Consider the following 19,385-nt stretch of genomic DNA (forward strand, 5'->3'; position numbering starts at 1 on the left):
CAAAGACAACCTAAGGAAATGCCTCACCAAAAGTGTCTTCTTTTGTTTTTAAATTTTTTTAAAAGCCAGTCAGATTTAGCAATGAGGGATTGTATTAAAAGCATCTTTTTTTCAATGTAACATATTATTTTTTGTGATTTATCATCTTTAATGACTTATTTACACATTTTTGTCCTATACTGACCCATTCCTTTAGCTCATGCAGACATTTTCTACACATTTTTTATTTTAATTACCCCCCTCACCCACTCCACCCCATTTCTATGTGGACATGTAGGAGCCAGGTGTTAGAGCCTTGAGCAGGTAACTAAGGTAGGATGACTACCTGGACTCAATAGAGTCTGTGAAGGAGAGTAGACTCAATGTCAAACGCAGGTCTCTAGACCCCAAGTTACAAACACCAATCAGTATATTACATAGTGTGACAGAGGAGTGAACAAAGCACAGGTCAAAACCAGACAGGCACGACCAGAGGAGGCAGAGAGGCCTCGCAGGTCTTGTCGTGTGCCCTTCTATAAAAAGTAAGATGAGATACTCATAGCCACTTTGGGTGACATGAGCAGAGATTAAATTTATTTTTATTTTTCATTACCTTTCTTTGTGGGGTTGTCAGATTCTGAATATTAATATTTTAATGTAGATTTGGTAGTTAAGTAAGATATATTTTATAGAGTTTTCTTTTAATACTTTTCCCCCTTTGTAGTTTATAGTACACTGTGAAGTTTGAAAGTGAAATTCTTTTTCTTGACTTCTACACTTGGAAAATATTTATTCCCCCCTGCATCTCAATAGTATGCATCATAAACTAATCCAGTTCAGTTTATTTACTTCCCTCTTGTTGCAGCCCCATGATCAATTGTAGCAACACGGGCACATAATGGTAGAGGTTTTTGCTTTACAACAGTAAGCGCATGAGCTATTGCAGCCTCCTTTCAGAGTGATAAGTAATGAAGCTTATATTTTAAGAAGCACACATTCAGAAGGGGTGGTGGGACACAGAGCAGAGGGATTGGGTGCCACTTGAGGTTGATTAGCCGTGCATCCATCGCTAATGGAGGAAATCCTAATTCACAGTTTTAAATGAATTGGCCCACACAGGAGAAATCCCTGGGACCAAGAAATAGTTTTAATCTCCTGGGTTGAACAGCATGGAAGGCAGAATGTTAGGAATTAGCAAAGGTGAGAAGCAGGACAATGTTGGCAACATGGGAATTCCCAGCTTCTTAGGGGCAAGCAACTAGTTGACTCTAGTTCACCACACTAGGACTCTTGGTCCCCTACCATGAGTAAGAGCAGTAGGCATCTGAGTCAAAAGTGCAGGTCTCTCTGGGCTTCTCAGCAGCTATCTTCTGCCCTGAGTCTCCCCTCTACCTTGTCAGTGAGCCAGATAGCCAGATACTCACCCTTAGCCTTATAGCAAGCTGGGACATCTCAGCTGTGCATTCATTTTCTCTCATCATGGATCTATTAAGCAAGGCTTCCTGGCACTGTGCTGGGTGCATGACATGTGAGCAAATTCCAAGATGTGAATTCTATCCATATGCTACAGGAAGAAGGCATAGCACAGGGAATATGCTGGGATTATATCCTCACAACTAGATAAAGTGTTGGTTGCTGTATCTAGACACCTGTCGGTTATTTATACGGCTGCTGTGGCATGAATAAAGATGAGCAAGACATAGTCCTTATTTAAATCAAATTTGAAATCAAATTGAGGTGGTGAGTATCCCACACAGAGGAAATGAACAAAAAACATGCTTCTGTACCAGTAAGAAGCCATTTTTGTAGTCATAGGCCTTTTAAAACTGGAAATTACAATCCAACATGTCAAAATGACATAATTGGGATGCATGCTATTTTATGTTTTAAGAAATTGAAGCCCTCACTATTAAGAGGTTGATCACATCTTAAAACCTGGCAAACTCTCAGAACGTTTTGCTTGATTCAGAATTGGGCCTTATAATCTATCAAGGAGATCTAATTACCCCCATCTTTCCAGCTATCCAGTGGGACCCAGGGGACCCAGGCTATCCAATGTCTGGCCTCTGACCCTGTGCAGAGGGATTCTTTGCAGTAGTGCCTGTATAAAGGTGTCACTCTAGTAGAGATGGTGCCATCCACTGTCCCCACTTTTTGGGATTGGTGTTTTGATGTTCGTGTGGTTATTTTTATTATTCCTGTGATGATCCCCATTGAGAGACTCCAGTAGAAGGCACATCCATGGACCTTGTGGCCATACCCCAATTCACTTTTAGTCTGTGGATCTCCACAATAATCAAAACAAGCATGTCATCTTTAACCATAATAGCCATTACATATACCCTACTTACTAAGTGCCAGGCACTGTTATTGACAACAGCCCAACAGGGTGTAGATACTGTTGTCATCTAATTCTACAGATGAGGAAACTGAGGCACAGAGAATGAACAGATTTGCCCTAGGTCTCTTGGCTCAGAAATGACAGGGCCATGATGTCAACCAGATGCTGGCTCTAGAGTTCTAGATCCTAACCTCTACCCAAAGAACACAGAGAAACTTGGATTTTCAGAGCTTGAAGAACTTTAGGATTTGAAAAAGAATTGAAGCTTCTGGAATTGTAGAAATAAGCCAGGCAAAGTGACATCTTTCCCCAGGCTAGTTGGAGACAGAACTCCTATGTTATCACTCCTGTTCAGTGATCTTTTCAGGCTATATAGTTTAAAATGAAAGTCCCAAAGAAATTTTTATAGAGACTTCTTTTTCCATTAAACTACCTCAGAAATCACCCAGCACATGCTCTGTTGGAGGGGGAAGTGCCTAAAGTTCATTATATTTAGGAAGGGGGACACAATGAAATTAGTGAACTTTCTCTATATGGAATGCTTAACAGAAGACAAGCATTTTTAAGACATAGTTTGCCAAAATATTTTTTGTTTAAATCTGGTAATTTGTGATACAAATTTAATCACATCTCAGATTTTGCAGTTATAGATTAAGTTAGAAGAATTTCCATTAGTGTTTGTTTATTTATTTATTTAGAGACAGAGTCTCAATTCTGTTGCCCAGTCTGGAAGTACAGTGGTATAATCATAGCTCACTGCAGCCTCGAACTCCTAGACTCAAGCAATTCTCCTGCTTCAGCCTCCCCAGTCACTGAGACTACAGGGGCACTCCACCATTTCCAGCTAATTTTTCTTACTTTTTGTAGAGATGAAGTCTCACTTTGTTGTCCAGGCTGGTCTTAAACTCCTAGCTTCAAGTGATCCTCCTGCTGCAGCCTGCCAAAGTGCTGGGATTACAGGTGTGAGCAACCATGCCTGGCCAGGTTTTAAACCTAGTTTATCTTTAGACATATTTTGAGATTTGAGGAAGAAGACTCCATATTTAGCACTAAAAAAAATTTTTTTAGCTGATTAGTCATAAACGTGGCTAACATCTTTGGTCATATATTAATAATTTTTTTTGAAATTATTAATCTAACACTGGAAAGACCACCAAATCCACATTCTTGCTTTTTGCTTCTTGTTTGGGTTGCCACTTCCTAAGACTTGTTTTCCTCAGATATGGTTCAGAGGCTGAAGGTGATGTTAAGAAGCCATTAGTGTTTAGTATGTTAAATCCTGAATAAAACAGACATGATGGCTTCCAGCCTTTGACTTAGGATATTTAAATTAAAATTTGAATAAAGGAAGTTAAGTTTCTCAAGGGGAAAAAAAAAGATTCTTCCTGATTTCTTTTTTTTTATTATTGTTTTTTCTTCCTGATTCTTAAAAGTCTTATCTCTGACCAGGATCCCTTTCCCTAATATGTGAATTATCCAGAATTTTTTTCCCCTTTTTTCCTTCTTCCTACTTTTGATGCTGTCATGTACCTAATTCCCCTCCAACTGTAACATTGATTCCCACCCCTACCTTCCAGAAAGCAGAGAGAACAGAGCAATTTGGAAACCAGTCAGAATGGACTCATCCACATCTCTGGAGACAGGTTGAGAAATGAAGCAAAGTGGGTGCTGGTGGGCTGTGACTGGGAGAGCCAGGGAACCGTGGGGGAACAGGACTGGATGTGGCTGTGATAGAGGGCGAGGTCTGGACTCTCCTAAAGCTTGGCTATTGGCGTTTCCAGGTTCCTGATTACAGATAATCAAGATACAGGGGCATGTGTACATCTGGCCCAGCCTGTCATTTGAGGCCTAATCCCCGTTATCATTGCTGAAAATCCAATGCAAGGCATGAAAATTGTCAGATATGCCACCTGATAAAAGCACCTTAGAAGGCCAAGTGGTTGTTTCAGTTGGTCAGCTAAGTTGTCTACACCTTTGTGTGTCTGTTTACCCTGTAGTGGGCTTGATAGGAACTCCGGCGATTTCTTCCTGTAATACTGATTAGAATACAGAATAAGAAAACCATCCCATTTTGATTGCTCCAAAAGAATAACATTTTTATGTCTTTTCTTGAAAATTTAATGTTTGCCTATGAGCTATCTTAATATTGTAGAAACAGCTTCCACTTGAATGTCCCCTAGCTTGAGGGTCACAGCTGATTTTTGTGATATCTCGTAAAATCCATCTCCAAACCTATACCTTCTGAGGTGCTTTTTCTTCTCTGAATGCAGAGATAGACAAAAATAGAGAGAGAGGGCCTCTTACTTCCAAAATTAATTTTGTTAGTGGCTAGCAAGTATGCCATACAGCCAGCACCTCCCTTTTTCCCCCTTGAGAGGTTTTTTAAGAGTGCCATGAAATCAAACAGTGATGGATATGCAACTTCAAAGAGGTGAGGAATGGACATCATTACTTTAAACCAGTCTGCATGTCATTTGTATGTGGTATACGGCTCTCCGGAGCCTGTTTCCTTCTCTTCCCCCAGCCACACTCCAGGTAATGGCATTGGGAGGGATCTCAGGAACTGGAAGTCCCACTCACCCCACCCTAGTGTGCCCACTGTACCCCAGAACCCTCCCAGTTGCAACCTAGGTCTTGCTTGACTCTCTTTTCCTGTACTGGGAAAATTGTAGCAGCTTTTCTTGTGTACCAAGAAGGGAGACTCCATCAAGCTGCAGGTGTCATATTAAAACTCCAGATGTTTTCTGAGGGTTTCCTCACCCCATTGCGTAGCCTGGTACCTTTTCGGGACCACTGTGGTTAGGATAGTGATAAGGAGGGCAGAGCTCTGCAGAGGGGGCCCACCAGGCTGGACAGAGGGAGCTGAGTGTGTTCTAGTGGGAGTGGGTTGCTGGGGGGACGAGGGGGAATCTGCTGAGTGCCCCATTTGTGGTCATTCAGTCCCTCCACCATTGAGGCACTACACTGGGCTCCAGGGGACACAGTGATGATAAACGTTAGGATAATAGACATAATTGCTGCCCATACAGTGAGGCGTTGGCATTGCTTTTATTCTTTCTCTACATTTGGTGGATGCCAGGGGAAACGACGAGCTCCACTTTTGTGGATGTGAGGTGTACAAATGTCAGAGGATTTGAGGAACTGGGAGGAGGAGAGGATTTGTAAATGGCCAGTTCATGTACTCAATTATTCATAAATCCTAACCGTTTTCTGTCTGATGTGGGAATGGAGGTTAGGTTAAGACCTTTGTGTGCTAATATCTGAACTCTGATCCCCCTTCCATTTTCAACAGTGTGGTTATATTTTGTATTGAGCACCTACTATGTGCCAGGCCTTTACATAGGTCTCTCATTGAGCCCTCACAACTGCCCAGAGAGCCAGCTCTTTGCAGATGTGGCTGGCCTAGTCGCAATTCAACCCCAGGCTGCGGGCCTAGTGGCCTTTCCCTGCCATGGCGCAATCTTGGAAGCGGCAAATGCGGGGAGGGCGCGGAGCGTTGCAGTTCCCGCCGCGCCCGCCCGCGGGGAAGGCAGCCGTGGGGACCAAGGGCCCCGAGCCGCGGGGGGAGCAACAGCTGTCGATGTCGCGCCTGGGGACCGCGCCTCCACGGGGCCCACCCGGCGCCGGGGCCGAGAGGAGGGGCGGCGAGGGGCGGGGCGCGCGGGGCGGGACGGAGGAGGGGCGGTGGCACCGGCGGCTCGGGCTCAACGCGCCGAGGAAGTCCCGCTCCGAGAGCTGCGAGCGTCTGGAGGAGGCGCGCTCGGCGCAGTTGGGGAGCGAAGTCCGGAGTGAGGGGCCCCCGCGCCGCCGCCCCCTCCTTCTGCCGTCCAGCCAGGGAACCCGCGGCGCCGGCGGCCGATGGAGGTCACTTGAGCTGTGAACCGGCGGGAGAGGCAGGCGCCCGCGAGCCGAGCGCGGGCCGGAGCCGAGCCAGCCCCGGGCGCTCGTCAGCCCGCCCGCGAGCTCTGGCCAGGAGGCGCCGCCGCCTCGCGCAGCCTGCCCGGCCACCCGGCCGCTCGGCCGCTGCAGCGCCTCCCGCGCCGCGCGCCGGCGAGATCGGCTCAAAATAAGGACTCCCGGAGCGTCTCCCCCTAGCGCGGCGGCGGCGGCGGGCCCAGGACCAGTCAGCCCGCGGCGCTGCGGGAGAGGCGGGACCGGCTGTCGGGGAGCCCAGGGCGGCCGCCGGGGAGAAGCCGCCGCCGCCGCGCGCCCTCCTCCTCCTCCTCCCTCTCCCTCCTCCCTCCCTCCGCACATGGTCTCCTTTGTCCTGTCGCCGCCGCCGCCGCCTCGCTCTTAGCTCCGCGCGCCGCGGCGGCGGCTCGGGCCGCTCCTGTCTGCGTCGCCCGCCTGCCGGCCGGCCCGGGACGCGCCTCCAGTCTCCGCCGCGCCCGCCCGGCCCCGCTCGCCGCAGGAGCGGCCGGAGGCAGCGGGCGAGCGCGGGCCGGGTGCCCTGGGCGCTCGCGCTCCCTCCCGCCGCCCGCCCGGCCTCGGCGGCGCTGGATGAGTGCGCGCGGCGCTGGCTCTCGGCCGCCCGAGGCTGCCGCTCGGTTCGGATTTGGTTGGCGTGCCTCCGCTCTGACTTTCGCCGGGAAGGAGCCCACAGACTTGCGGACGGAGCCCGCTCGGAGTTGGGCGTTTTCTCTTCGTGCGTTTTGGTGGTTCCCCCTGCTCTCTGATGGTCACCCTTCGGGAGCCCTGCTGAGAAACCAAACCATGAACTTGGGGCTGACAGGACCGCTTAACCCTTTACGACCAGGTAATGCAGCCCTGGGGGCGCGGCTCGCTCGCCGGCGGCCGGCGGTCGGAAGGGAGGCGGCCGGGTCGGGGGTCTTTTGTTGCGGCAGCCGGGCTGGCGGGCAGGGGTGGCAGGGGCGGGCTCCTCGCGTCTGGCGCGCCGGAGCCCCCCTTCGTCACCCCTCCTCCTTCCCTCCCCCCTTCGCGGCCGGGTCGCCAGCCTTTGTACTTTCCTTCCTCGGTCGGGAGCGGCGGCGCGGGGGCTGGAGCTGCACGGTCGTGCCCGGGAGGGCCCGGGGGCCGCAGCCGAGGCCAGCTGCGGGGAGCGGGCGGGGGCCGCCCGACGCGGGGCCTGCGCCCGCGCCCGCTCGGGTTGGAGCCTTGACGCGGCGCTGCTTGTTCCCAGGGTCGCGCTTCCCTCGCGGAGGTCGGGATCCCAGTCCGCACGCGGTGCCAAGGGAAGCGAAAGGAGGTCTGGGCTCGCCGTCGGCAGCTGCTGAAAGAACTTGCGCTTAAGTTTCGAAGAGGTTTCTTTTCTCTGGTTCGAAAGTCCCTCTTCCCGCCGGCGCGGGTGCGGAGCGTGGCCCCGGGGGCTGCGTCTGAAGGGAATTAAGGTGGACCCCGAGCGGGAGCCGCTGCGTCCCACCCCGTCTACACGGAAGGCTTTTATTCGTTTTCCTGGTTCCCCGCGTTCGCTCCTCCTGTCGGTTTGACTTATTTAACTTTTCTTTAAACGCCAACTACGGCTTCTACTGATTTTTTAGTATTGAAAATAACTTCTTCCCTCCCACCGCAACCAAAAAGCAGCCAAAAGAAAGAAAGCTTTGTTTTTCGGTCTGTTTGAGATCCAGCCACTTCGTGCCCTTACCCTCCAAAAGCGAGCGAGGGGGGAATAAAACGAAATGGCGAGTAAAATCTTAAAGTCTGTAAAGGTCGCCCCGTGTTAAACAAGAAAAGGAAGATCCCCACTCGCCTAACTGTCGGCTCACAGCGTTTCCATTATTCGTTCGTGATTTAAAAAAAAAAAAAAAAAAAAAAACTGCCAGGAAGATGGCCCAGGAAGTAGAAGAAAATGCAGACTTTTTCCTAAAAGCAGTGATAATGAAAACGCCCCCAAGATTAAGACCCAAGGAGTCAAATAATTTGTACAAATGTTTTCTTTAGAAGCGTGACTAGAAGGAAAGTTCATTGAGAAAAAGCAAAGCATATTCGTGTAGTTCCACTACGAAGCTCTTTTCTGACTTTTTAGGACAGTGGGCCACAGTTTTAACCAACTGGATGGGAGAAAGAAAGGATCCAGAATCCTTTTATGCTTAGCCAAAGTCCCATTGGGTGTTTTTCTACGGAGGCCTTTTTGAACCCCCCTCCCTGTTGCAAGAGGCGTCTTTTCAAGCTTTGTGACATGTATCAGTAAATTAAACGGCTCAAAACGCTTTTATTTGAAAGTCTATTCCTAAGCATCTCTGAATATCCTGTCAGCTTATTTCCTTAATAACTGACTGGTCGGCATCATAATAATCATATCCTTAAGTTTGGTTCAGACATGAGGATCACTTGAGTGTTGTTTGAAAATACCATGCATAGCCCGTGGAGCTGACAAAGGTGGCAGGCCAAAGAAAGGTCTGAAAGACAGAACCAAGGGCCCTATATACCTACGGCTTCTGTCCTGTGTGTTCTCTTTCTCCCTCTCTTTTTGTCTGTCTCTTTCTCACACACACACACCAGGTGCAAATAAAAACTTAATCAGGAACCATTTCCTTTCCTTATCCATGCTTTTTGCATTTGGGGGCTGTAATTTGTTTTTATATATCTTTAGATCAATTAAACTCATTTATAGGTAATCCAAAAATTTTCAAGGGTTGTTTCAATTTGGTAAAATGCTTAATAGACACTCTTTTTTCTTTATATCAGCTCAAGTTTATTCTTTAAGCTACAAACTTAACAGCCGTTCCAAGAGAATTTCAAGCCATTCTCAGACTCTTTTTCATTGAAGAATTGTGAAATACTCATCTCTCTTAAGGTTTTAGCTGGGAAACTCACATTCCTAGAAATTTCACTTAATATTTCAATGTAACAGCCCATTCAAATAATTTTTGGCTTTGTAACTCGATATTCTTGATCTGCTTAATGTATAACTTGTTTCACCCCATTCAATACTTTTTTGGCAGTTTATTTTTATGAATAGTGACCATTATATATAGTTTCATTTAATTTTGTTTAAGAAGTCAGGAAGGCCCCTCAGTGTATTTTTTTTTATTCCTGCAAAAGAGGAGGAAAAATCTATCAAGGGTTTATTTTAAACCTTATGTATAAATGTACGCAGTTCAATGCTTGTTTTGTACATGCATTCATTGTTTTTCTTGATTTGTTAATCTTCTGAACCACCCCTACAGAAGGAAGATTAGAATTAAAATAAAGGGGAAAATAGTCACAGTAAAATATTTTATGTTTTTTCTGTATCACTTGCATTGAGAACCAAAACATGTCTCCCAGATATATATGGAAATATTTCATCTTCGTCAATATAACATGGAAAGACTAAATTGAATCTCTTCTTTGTCCCCAAAAGCCAACCCCAGCGTCAGAATATGCTGTACTTCAAAATTCCCCTTTCTCCATTCCCTGTATTTCCTTTTTACATATTCAACATAATATGCTTTGCTTTGTCAGAATATGCATGTCTATGTATAAGTGTTAAAGATAAGTGATTTCTCACAGGGTTACGAAGCAAAAACAGCATAAATGTGGCTTGGCCATTATAACTTTACATGCAGATATATCTTCAAATTATATAGTAGGGATGCTTAATTTTAATTTTTCAAGTTCTGGAAATATTCAGTGCTTCTGAAACATTACAACCTTTTCCTTCAAACTGACTTTGTGTTTATTTTCCAAAACATTAGTATATATTTTAAATTGGCTTTAGTCTTGCTGTTTAAACAGGCTTATTTCACTTTCCTCAAGCTACTGTGTAATAATTAGCAGACATGATCTCTAGAAAATGGGAAAGAAAGCACGCTGGTAGTGTGCATGGTGGTTTTTGGGCAGGTCTGCTTGCGTCTATTTGAACACCAAGGTCGTCCTGATTACTGTAAGGGACAGGAATTTTGGGGTCATCAGACAAATGTTGAAAGAAATTAATTTCTGGGAGTGCTGGTTGGCACTTTTTAGTGAGGAAAACCTTAGCATTAAATAATAGGCATTTCTGATTTGTGAAAGAAAATTGAAAAATAGGCATGTCTGCAAATACCATGGAAAAATTACCATTTCCAAAATAATCTGTCAACGAAATTGCAAAATCATTATGTGAATGAGCTGAATTGCTTTGTGTATCATCTCATAGAAATATGTTTTGCACAGATAATGTGTCTAATAAGGACACATTTTTAAAATCAGGTTTTTTTCCCCCAGCAAATAGCTGCACTGCAGGTCTCTCTCATGCAGTCAACTAGCACCACCTGATGGATGATTTGGGGAAATTGCTGCTTTCCCTGTTAAGTTTTTTTAAATGTAGTAAATTGATTTAAAATAATAGTAATGATGATAGTGATGGAAATATTAATGACAATAATAATGCTTTTTTTCCCCTTCTTTTTCAGGCATCAGATGCCAGCTCTGAAAAACTCTTCAACACTGTTATTGTAAACAAAGGTAAGACTCCTTATTCTCCTGAGAAATGGCTTATTCTTACATGAATTTCAATGTCATTGCCTAGGAAGAAAGAAGAAAAACCATATGGTCTCTCTCTTTTCATTCTGAGCTACTGTTTATATTTTGTTTTTTCTTCAGACAGAATCTGCATGCTTTTGTGTGATGCATTAAAAAACAGTTTATTTTAAAAGAATACATTGAATCCTTGTTTAAATTGATTTAACTAATCATCACTATCTATGTGACTTTAATTTAATATAGGATACTATTCTAAAGAAGAATAGTTCTCAACATGCCTTAACTTTATTGTTACTTACCAACTACCCAGCAGTAGGAAAAATATAAACAGCCGATGTATACTGCAAACTGTAACAACCAGTGAATGTTTAGTATTCATAGTATTATGGTCATAAACTAAGCCTTACTCTGCTGTGAGCTTTTTGTAAAGTTAATAAATGAGCAAGAGGGCAGAATTTAAATATGCACTATCCCATTAATTTCTTGCAAACCACAATCTAGAGTAAGAGACGCTAATGATATAGCAGTACATTAAGGGAAAACTTATCTTAAATCATTGCCGATGGGTTTCTGGGCAGTTTTCATTTGTAGCAGTATTGTTGGAAGTAATGAAATTTAGGAAACTCTCTAATCCCTGCCTTTGAAAGGTGTAGAATTTGAATGATATAAACTATATATAAGCTACTTAGCCTTCCCCTTTCCACTGTCTAACCTGATTTAGGGGCTGGCATGATAATTGGTAAACAGAGATGTGTTTTTTGTGACAATCTCTTTCTGTGTTACATTGACAATACTTAGTAGCACTTGAACAGACTTGGGCCTCCATAAAGTGAAATTTGAGACCATTTCAGCATTCTGTAGTTGCCGTGGCTAGCATTTTTGCTAGCTGGTTAGTAAGACATTTCCAAGTGCAGTTATTTTGAGCTCCCAGATTATTTTGGAATTTGAACCAACTGCAATTTTAAATAGTACATTATGTTTAGAGTTCCCCTGAGGTGTATGTGCTTATGTGATTGCTGTTACTCTCAGAATTACTGTCATATTGAATTTTATCTTTTTTTATTGCATAATGGAGTATTCCAGTTTTATATTTCATCATATTTTTTGATGGACTGAAAGTTTGTATAAATTTGTTATCCATGATGCTAAAAGCCCAATAAAAGAAGATATGTGCAATTCATAGCATGCAGTGCTCATGTGTAAAAATGGATAATTGTTTACCGCTCAATGAATTTGTGAAAAAGGAGGGTGTTGGGAAGGAGAGACTGAAATAAGGCAGGTCACCAAAAGTAGGGCTTCCATGTTTCTGTGACACCCCCCAGGACCTCCCACCACATGTGACTTTCTTCTGCTAATTTGCTATAAAAAGCTTTGGAACATATTTCCCCTTTCTGGGATCAGCCCTGCAATGAGAGTTGACTCTGGGACCTGCTTCCTGACCGCCACTGCCCTCAGAGTCTCTCCTCATGGCGGATGAGAGTGATGGATGAGCACCAGCTCCCCTCTGCCTCTTCCTCCTGCTTCTTCCTCCCTGTTCCCTGTCCCAATCACACATTTCCCACATTCTTATTTTTGTTTACTTACAGAGTGTGATTTGTGGCATCTATTTGGTTGTGAATAGTCATCCCCCTGACAGGGTGCCTTTCTTCTGAGCTGCTTTTCTGGGGGTGATTTAGTTGCCTTGAAAGGATTAAGGTTTCTTTGTATACACTAAAATCAACATAGGCTTTTTCTAAGCTTTGCTTGGGAAACCATACACAAATAAGCATTTTAGTTGATGGCAGATTATTCCTTTGCCCCTTATTTCCATCAAAATGGCCTTTCTTTTCTCCTCCAGAGTTTCCCCTTAATGCCTTATGCTAATTCCTGTTGGTAACATGAATGACAAGAGACTGAATCAGTGCAAATCCAGGTGCTGCAAAGTAGACTGGTATCCAGCACCCCCTTCCTCCCTGGAGAGAAGGAGATTAAGGGGGGTGGGGAGGGGGGAAGCACGGGACAGTTTTGTTAAGGGGATTAGTATTCAAACTGCTAAATATCAGGAAAACAACTTCAAAAAGGGATTCATTGTGTAGCGATAATGTCAATAATTGCTTCAAGACAGGTGCAGAGAGTCTTGTTATATGCTTGTGGTTTTTGGTCTGTTTTTACTCCGGGTAGTGGCAGTGTTTACTGGATGGATGGTTGACAAGGCCTTCAAGGAACTGTCAGCTTCATGCACATCAAGTTCAAGTCCTCCTGCAAAGCGGCCTGTCTGCCTGAAAGTCAGGTCTCCTGTCTTTGTCCAATATCTTTAGCCACGAGCAATAAAAAGCATTGTAAGAAAGGGCAAATTTACACCAGGTAACAAACACTGCTGGGAAAATCTTCAAAGCCTCAGCTTATTGAACAGTCTAACAAGAGTGCAGGGGAGCTGACACGTGTATCCCTCCACCTCCAGATGTTTAAAGCTACATACCACCTCTCGCTCTCAGGAGTCTGGCAGTATCCTGGCCTTAGAGGAGCGTGGCTTTAAGCTGCTGGTGAGATTATGCTGCTGAGCCTGGCGGTGGGCAGATTTGGTCCATAAAATTTCACCGTGGGAGGGCAGTGCTAATCTCACAAGCTGATTGTGGTGGGGGGCTGGGGGGGGCAGCTTTGATGTTGGCTGCCCAGTGTGGAGATGCAGCTCCAGGCAGGAGCAGCAGGGGCTGTGGCTCCAAGCCCATCAGGCTGCTTGTGAGCTTGAGTAAGTCATTTAGCCTCTTCAGGTCAGAATTTTCAACTGTAACAAAACCTAGTCCTGGGCCAGCATTTCTGGTAGGGATAAAACAATTAATTGGCAAGAGGCAGGCGTTGAAACAAAGTGAATACAATGAGTATGTTTTATATCACTTTTACCCAGTGATTTTATTTCGACTTTTCCTATGTTACAGAGTCCATCCAGTTTAATGGAGCGCTAGTAAGGTTTTTGTGTTTAGGTGTTCCGAATGGTCGCTTTCTTCTGATGCCCTTTATTTCCTGTTTTAAAGCAAGTTAAACAGCACGTGCTTGCACGTACACACAACATGCCCAGTGAGAACTAAGCATTTCAAAAGAGGTGTGGAATTGAGCCTCCAAATTGCAGGGCTTAGCGATGTAGACATAAAATAGTTTAACTTTAATCAAGGTCATGGTTGCCTTATTTAATCTTTATGTGTTTAAATGTTTACAGGATGTTCATGTGAATTTTATGAATCCTTCTGTCTTTGTGACTCAACCATCTGCCAAAGGAAAAATTAATTTTCCCAGAGAGACAGAGACACAGAGAAAGACTGACTTATTGTACCCGTTTGGTTGCTTGAATTGCTATAGGAGCAACAGGATCTGTACCCCAAATTCTGGGGTGTTTGTCCTTAAAGGGAGCTTTCCAATCAATTCAATATGGCCAGTATTTATTACCCTTTCTTACCTACTCTAGGTCCTTCTTGGTGTGCTCGCCACTTTGATACATAGACAAAAGTGCAGAAAGTGAGTGCTGCTTTGCTGCACATAATTATCCTGCCAAGATAATTAATCTTTTCTAAAACTCTTAGATGGCTCCAGAGCAAAGCTACTAGAGGAGGAAAGAAGAGAGGGAAAGTCCTGTCAGGGAGGAAGGTGAACAATAGTCAGGTGACAGATGTTTTATAGAGACTTCTTTACATGACCCCAGTCCTGCTGGTCAGGGGTCTAGGTGAGGTGAAGAGAAAAAGCCCTGAATTGCTGCCCCTTCTTGCCCCTCTTTCCCAGGATTCATCCTACAACCAAGGCAAGATATAGATAGAAAGTGGGAAGGGCCAAGAGGTGTGTTTTACCCAGTGACTCCTTCTCTTCCCTTCACCTTTGTCTTAAATTGCAGAGCTGGGCCCGGGGTGGGGAAAGGCCCCCTGAGTGAGCCATCATGGAGAACTGTCCCCAGCTGAATGAGCATCTCTGAAGGGCTGGGGGGTGGGGATGGGGATAATCCAGGTAGGAATGAGGCCCCTCATTTCTGGTATTTTTTTTTTTTTTTTTTTAGAGTCAAAGACATGAAGTCTTTGTTCTGCTGTTTTTTTTTTTTCTTTTGAGACAGAGTCTCACTTTGTTGCCCAGGCTAGAGTGAGTGCCTTGGTGTCAGCTTAGCTCACAGCAACCTCAAACTCCTGAGTGGACCTCAAGCGATCCTGCTGCCTCAGCCTCCTGAGTAGCTGGGACTACAGGCATGCGCCACCATGCCCGGCTAATTTTTTCTATATATATTACTTGGCTAATTGATTTCTTTCTATTTATAGTAGAGACAGGGTCTCGCTCTTGCTCAGGCTGGTTTTAAACTCCTGACCTTGAGTAATCCACCCACCCTGGCCTCCCAGAGTGCTAGGATTACAGGCGTGAGCAAGACCCCTCATTTCTGTCCCTCATGCTGTGAGCACCCAGCGTCTACTGAAATGTGAGCACCCAGCGTCTACTGAAATGTGAACGGCAGCAGAGCAACTGCTCACCCTCATAGGCAGGACCCTGCTTCAGCTCCGTCCGAACAGCCCTGGGAGTTCTAGTGCATACTCAGTCACCATGAGTGCCGGGTGGGCCCCTTGAGCTCTCTGGACCTGGACCATTTGCCTCTTCCAGGCCCCACCAAGCCAACTAGTGGAACACAACAGGCCTCTTTTGGAGGTTGGTTGGTGGGTCACAGATGAGGTTAGAGGGGCCTTTGTGTATCTTTGGAAGTATGGTTTTATCAGCATCATAAAAAGAAGATCTGGCTAAAAAATTGCCTGAGATTTGAGGAGATCAGGTGAGAAACAAGTTATCCAGAGATAGTGCTAGTTTAGTAACCAGGCTTCTAATAAATTCTTTAATGGTGACAATATCATCTTAATTCTTTAGGTTTAGACATGAGTGAATTCCTTGGTTTGGTGACCAAAAAGATAAGAACCATATTATCACCAAGTCCACTGTAGGCTTTTAAGAAAAGCCCCTTCCCTAAAATATTTCTGCGCATGAAAATAATGCTGTTGACTGTGGGATAGCTTTCTTAAGAAAAAAAATCTGGTTTAGAGTTTAAAATCCCTTTATAATGAACATATGGAGACCATTTTACAATTCCTTGTAGTGTCTTGACTTTAGTTGTAAGGAGGATGTGACATAAAGCACATTCCCAGTGTGCACAAGAGTGAACTGAGCCAATTTCAGCCTTTGTAAATTAGTTGTGTTTTTGTCATGTCTTAAATCTCACATAAGGGGAAGTAGGACTATCACTCATTTATTTTTCTCCCTCTGGACCTTTTTTGTACTATTTCAGAGCATTTCCTTGGGTTTTTAGGAGATAGAAATGTCTGGAGAATTAAATGGTCCTGAAGGGTAATTGGTGCTTGGTGGTAGACAAAGGAGTTATGAGTAGCGCAGTTCAGTTCCCCTCCTCCTACCTCATACTGCAAATAGCAGGCAATCAGCTCCCTTTGTTATGGAAATGACCTTCCTATAGAAGCCAGTTCTTACATACAGAATTTGTTGTATGGAATTATTCCTAGAGAATTCTTAGAACGAGATGCCTTGTACTGTTAGCCTGAAACCATCAGTAAGGGTCTAAAAATATTCTATGTTATGTAGAAGTGTTTCCCTTCACATATTTTTCCAGTAGCCACTACCTGGTCTTGTGGACTTGTGGATGCGTGTAGTTGGGAATCTGGGTAAATGTTGGATCCCATCACTGGAGTTGTAGTGAAGGGGGTGGGAGGTATTCCGAGCATTGGGAGTGATCTTGATGGTAGAGAACTTGGACAGTACTGTCACTTTCCATCCTGAGTGTCCCTGTGACTGGCTGGGAGTAGATTACAGCGTAACATATTCTGCTCTTTTTTAGTCAGATGTTCAAACACCACTCTGTTTACTTTTGAGCCCACTAGAAAGCCCTTTGCTTACTTTATTGGGTGATTACTGCTGTCCTGTGAAAGAATTTTCACTGTTACTTGGCAATACTGGCAAAACTTGAATGATCTATCCGCCTCTCTTCAATCCATTCATATTTAGTGTTTTGTTTAGCCAATGATGTAGTATTTGGTTGTCTTAGAAAGTAATACGTATGCATAATAGACAACTGGAATTTAAAAATCTCATATTCGTTCTTGAGAGTCTAATGAGAAAGTTAAATGACAAAGAGCCTCCTCACTGTTAATGCTTTGAAATGCATGGGGTCACCACCAGACACGCAGAACCTGTGTGGAGGAAGCCTGTGGCTGTTCCATGGCCTCTGGATTATTTCTAGTCTCTGACAACTGCAGAAAAATGTTTCTCTGAAAATGTAGGTTTATTTAACTAGGTTTCTTTTTGCTTCACAATCTGGATTCCATTCAGTCAGTTACCACTCCAATTAACTAACAATTATTTAACATTAACAGTAATTACAGACGCCAGTTAAGCGCCTACAGATGTCAACTGTTAGCTTTGTACCTAATCACTCAATGAAATGGAGAAAGTTCAACAAACATCAATTAGCCAAGCAATTAGTATGAGTTAGGAAAGAGCATGTTATCATGTGTGAGCTGATTCAATTTATTTTATTTTGGCAGTAAAACACACACAGGCAAGCCGCAATAAGTTCCTCAGATAAGATAAAACTCCATTGTTTTGCAGCTTACATAAGAATTCTTTCCTTTCCTGTGCATAAGTCAAATACACTCTAGCCTGGAATTTATTTAACAAACAAAATTTGTCTCAATTACTCAGAAAGCCCAGAGTGCTCAGTCTCAGGAAGCACCTTTGGTGAATTATGAATCCAGTGAATATACTGTATAAGGAACTGCCAGAGAATTTCAGTGGAGAAAATGATTGATTCCCACTCGAGTAAGCTCTTCTGTGCATTTCGGATTTTTACCAGTTTATTCCTGAACCTATGGTGGAATGAGTGCAACAATGATTTTATTAATTTCATGGTGCCTGAACTTTTGCTCAGCTGTCTTTTATTTAGCCCGGAGCTAACATCAAAGTATTTTACCTACTTGCCCAGTCTGTGCTTTTAAAAAGTAGAAACAGCTGTCTATTAAAGAGCCACTTTGTGAATTCACCAAGGAGGTTTCAGAGTCTCCTGAATTCAGAGGTTCTAAACTGCTGGCCCCCATTCCATAGACTTCTGTAGATTGGCTGACCTTGCCTGGACTTACTGGGAGAGTACATTCTAAGGCCTGATTATATAAAATGTCCCCAAACTTGGTATTTGGAGATCCATTCTACCTCCCAAAAGAAAAGTGGCCGTAAGAGGCTATGCCTCTGATTCTCCTAGAAATGATTTTTCACCAACTCCTGAAACCTGTGGATAGGAGTGGAAGAAGCCAATCCCTTGTGGGGTGCTCTCTCAGGTCTCTGTGGGTCTTATGTACAGAATTTTCCATTTGTACAAGCCTCTCAGCATGAACTGAGTTGGGAAATAAATACCGTGCCACTGATAGAGTTTGGGGTGAAGAGTCACCATGTCCCATGTGTATTTCTGTTGCAAAGCATTTACTAGTATACGGCAGTACACCTGTACATGCTTGTTGTTGAGAGATGTTTTTGCTCCTCTACAGCAATTCATAGGGTCTCTGTTTGCTTTTGCACATTTTGCTGCAATAACAAAATAGCTCATAGGCTTACAACAACAAAGGTCTTATATTAAGTGTCAGCTGCAGATCACCTGGACCTCTCCTTGCCTTTATTCTGGCATTCAGGCCAAAGGAGCAGTGCCCATCATGGTAATTCTGATAAAGGGAAAAGAGCAGAGACAGAAGCAAAGAATGCCTCTTCAGGGTTCCACTTGGATGTGGCATTTCCAACCATCCCATTGGCTGGAGCAAGTCACATGACCAAGCCTATCAGTTGAGTGGGAAGTAAACTCCTCCCACAGGGAAGAGCACAAGAGCAGAGGAATCCACAGGGAATGGGCTTTGGAAGTAAAGGAAAGCCAACGCTGTACAAGTGATGTGATCTGCTACCAGCCCATGCCCTAAAGTGTGATAAATCAGAAGTTGTTGTTTCTTACTGTGTTAATGCAGATGAGGTGGGGGTGGTTTGCATAGCCTTGGTGAAATCAGTAGGCTTTTCTGTTAGAGACCTGTTTCACTAATAGCCATTTGCTTGGAGTTTATATTAAGTTAGATCTGGTAAGTCATCAAGACGTTAATTGCTTCCTTATTATTTACTTGGTTTAGCTTATTGCTGGCTAAACCAGCAATATTTGAGGGACTAATGCAAAAGCTGCTGTACAGTACAAAAATGACTCTCAGGGTCTGCAAAGAATAATTGTTGAACTGGTCAGGTGTTTAGCTCTGCATAATTAATCATAGGAAGCATGATTTTCACAAAACTTAACTGCAAAGTAGTGTGCATTGTAGTGGTTTTAGTGTAGTGAACTTGGGCTTTGGATTTGATTCACTCAGACATGGATTTGAATCCTAGCTCCACCACTTACTACCTGTGGAATTTTGGGCTATTTAAAAGACCTCAGCACCAAGTTTTTTCTTCTGTAAAATGGGAATAAGCAAACCCATCTCCTAGGGTTGCTGTGAGGATTAAATGAGATAATGTACATAAAGTACTTAGCCTAACTTGTACTGTATTTTGAACTAAATTATATGCTAAGAATTTTGCATACATTATTTCATCTAATCTTTATAACAACTCTTATTTAGGAAATAATTTAGAAATAGCATCT

At 44.0% G+C, this 19,385-nt stretch overlaps 1 protein-coding gene across 3 annotated transcripts in view; it reads left to right on the forward strand.

The window, feature by feature from the left end:
• The window catches only part of AUTS2 (activator of transcription and developmental regulator AUTS2), a 1,182,161-nt gene that overhangs the window by 1,088,468 nt on the left and 74,308 nt on the right, over positions 1-19,385 (forward strand). For all 3 annotated transcript variants that reach the window (XM_012764364.3, XM_012764362.3, XM_012764369.3), the window contains one exon: positions 10,654-10,705. In XM_012764364.3, the coding sequence (XP_012619818.2) occupies positions 10,654-10,705 (52 nt within the window). The remainder of the gene's footprint in view (positions 1-10,653; positions 10,706-19,385) is intronic.

Source organism: Microcebus murinus, chromosome 19, assembly GCF_040939455.1.
Source record: "Microcebus murinus isolate Inina chromosome 19, M.murinus_Inina_mat1.0, whole genome shotgun sequence".
Classification (NCBI taxonomy): Eukaryota; Metazoa; Chordata; class Mammalia; order Primates; family Cheirogaleidae; genus Microcebus; species Microcebus murinus.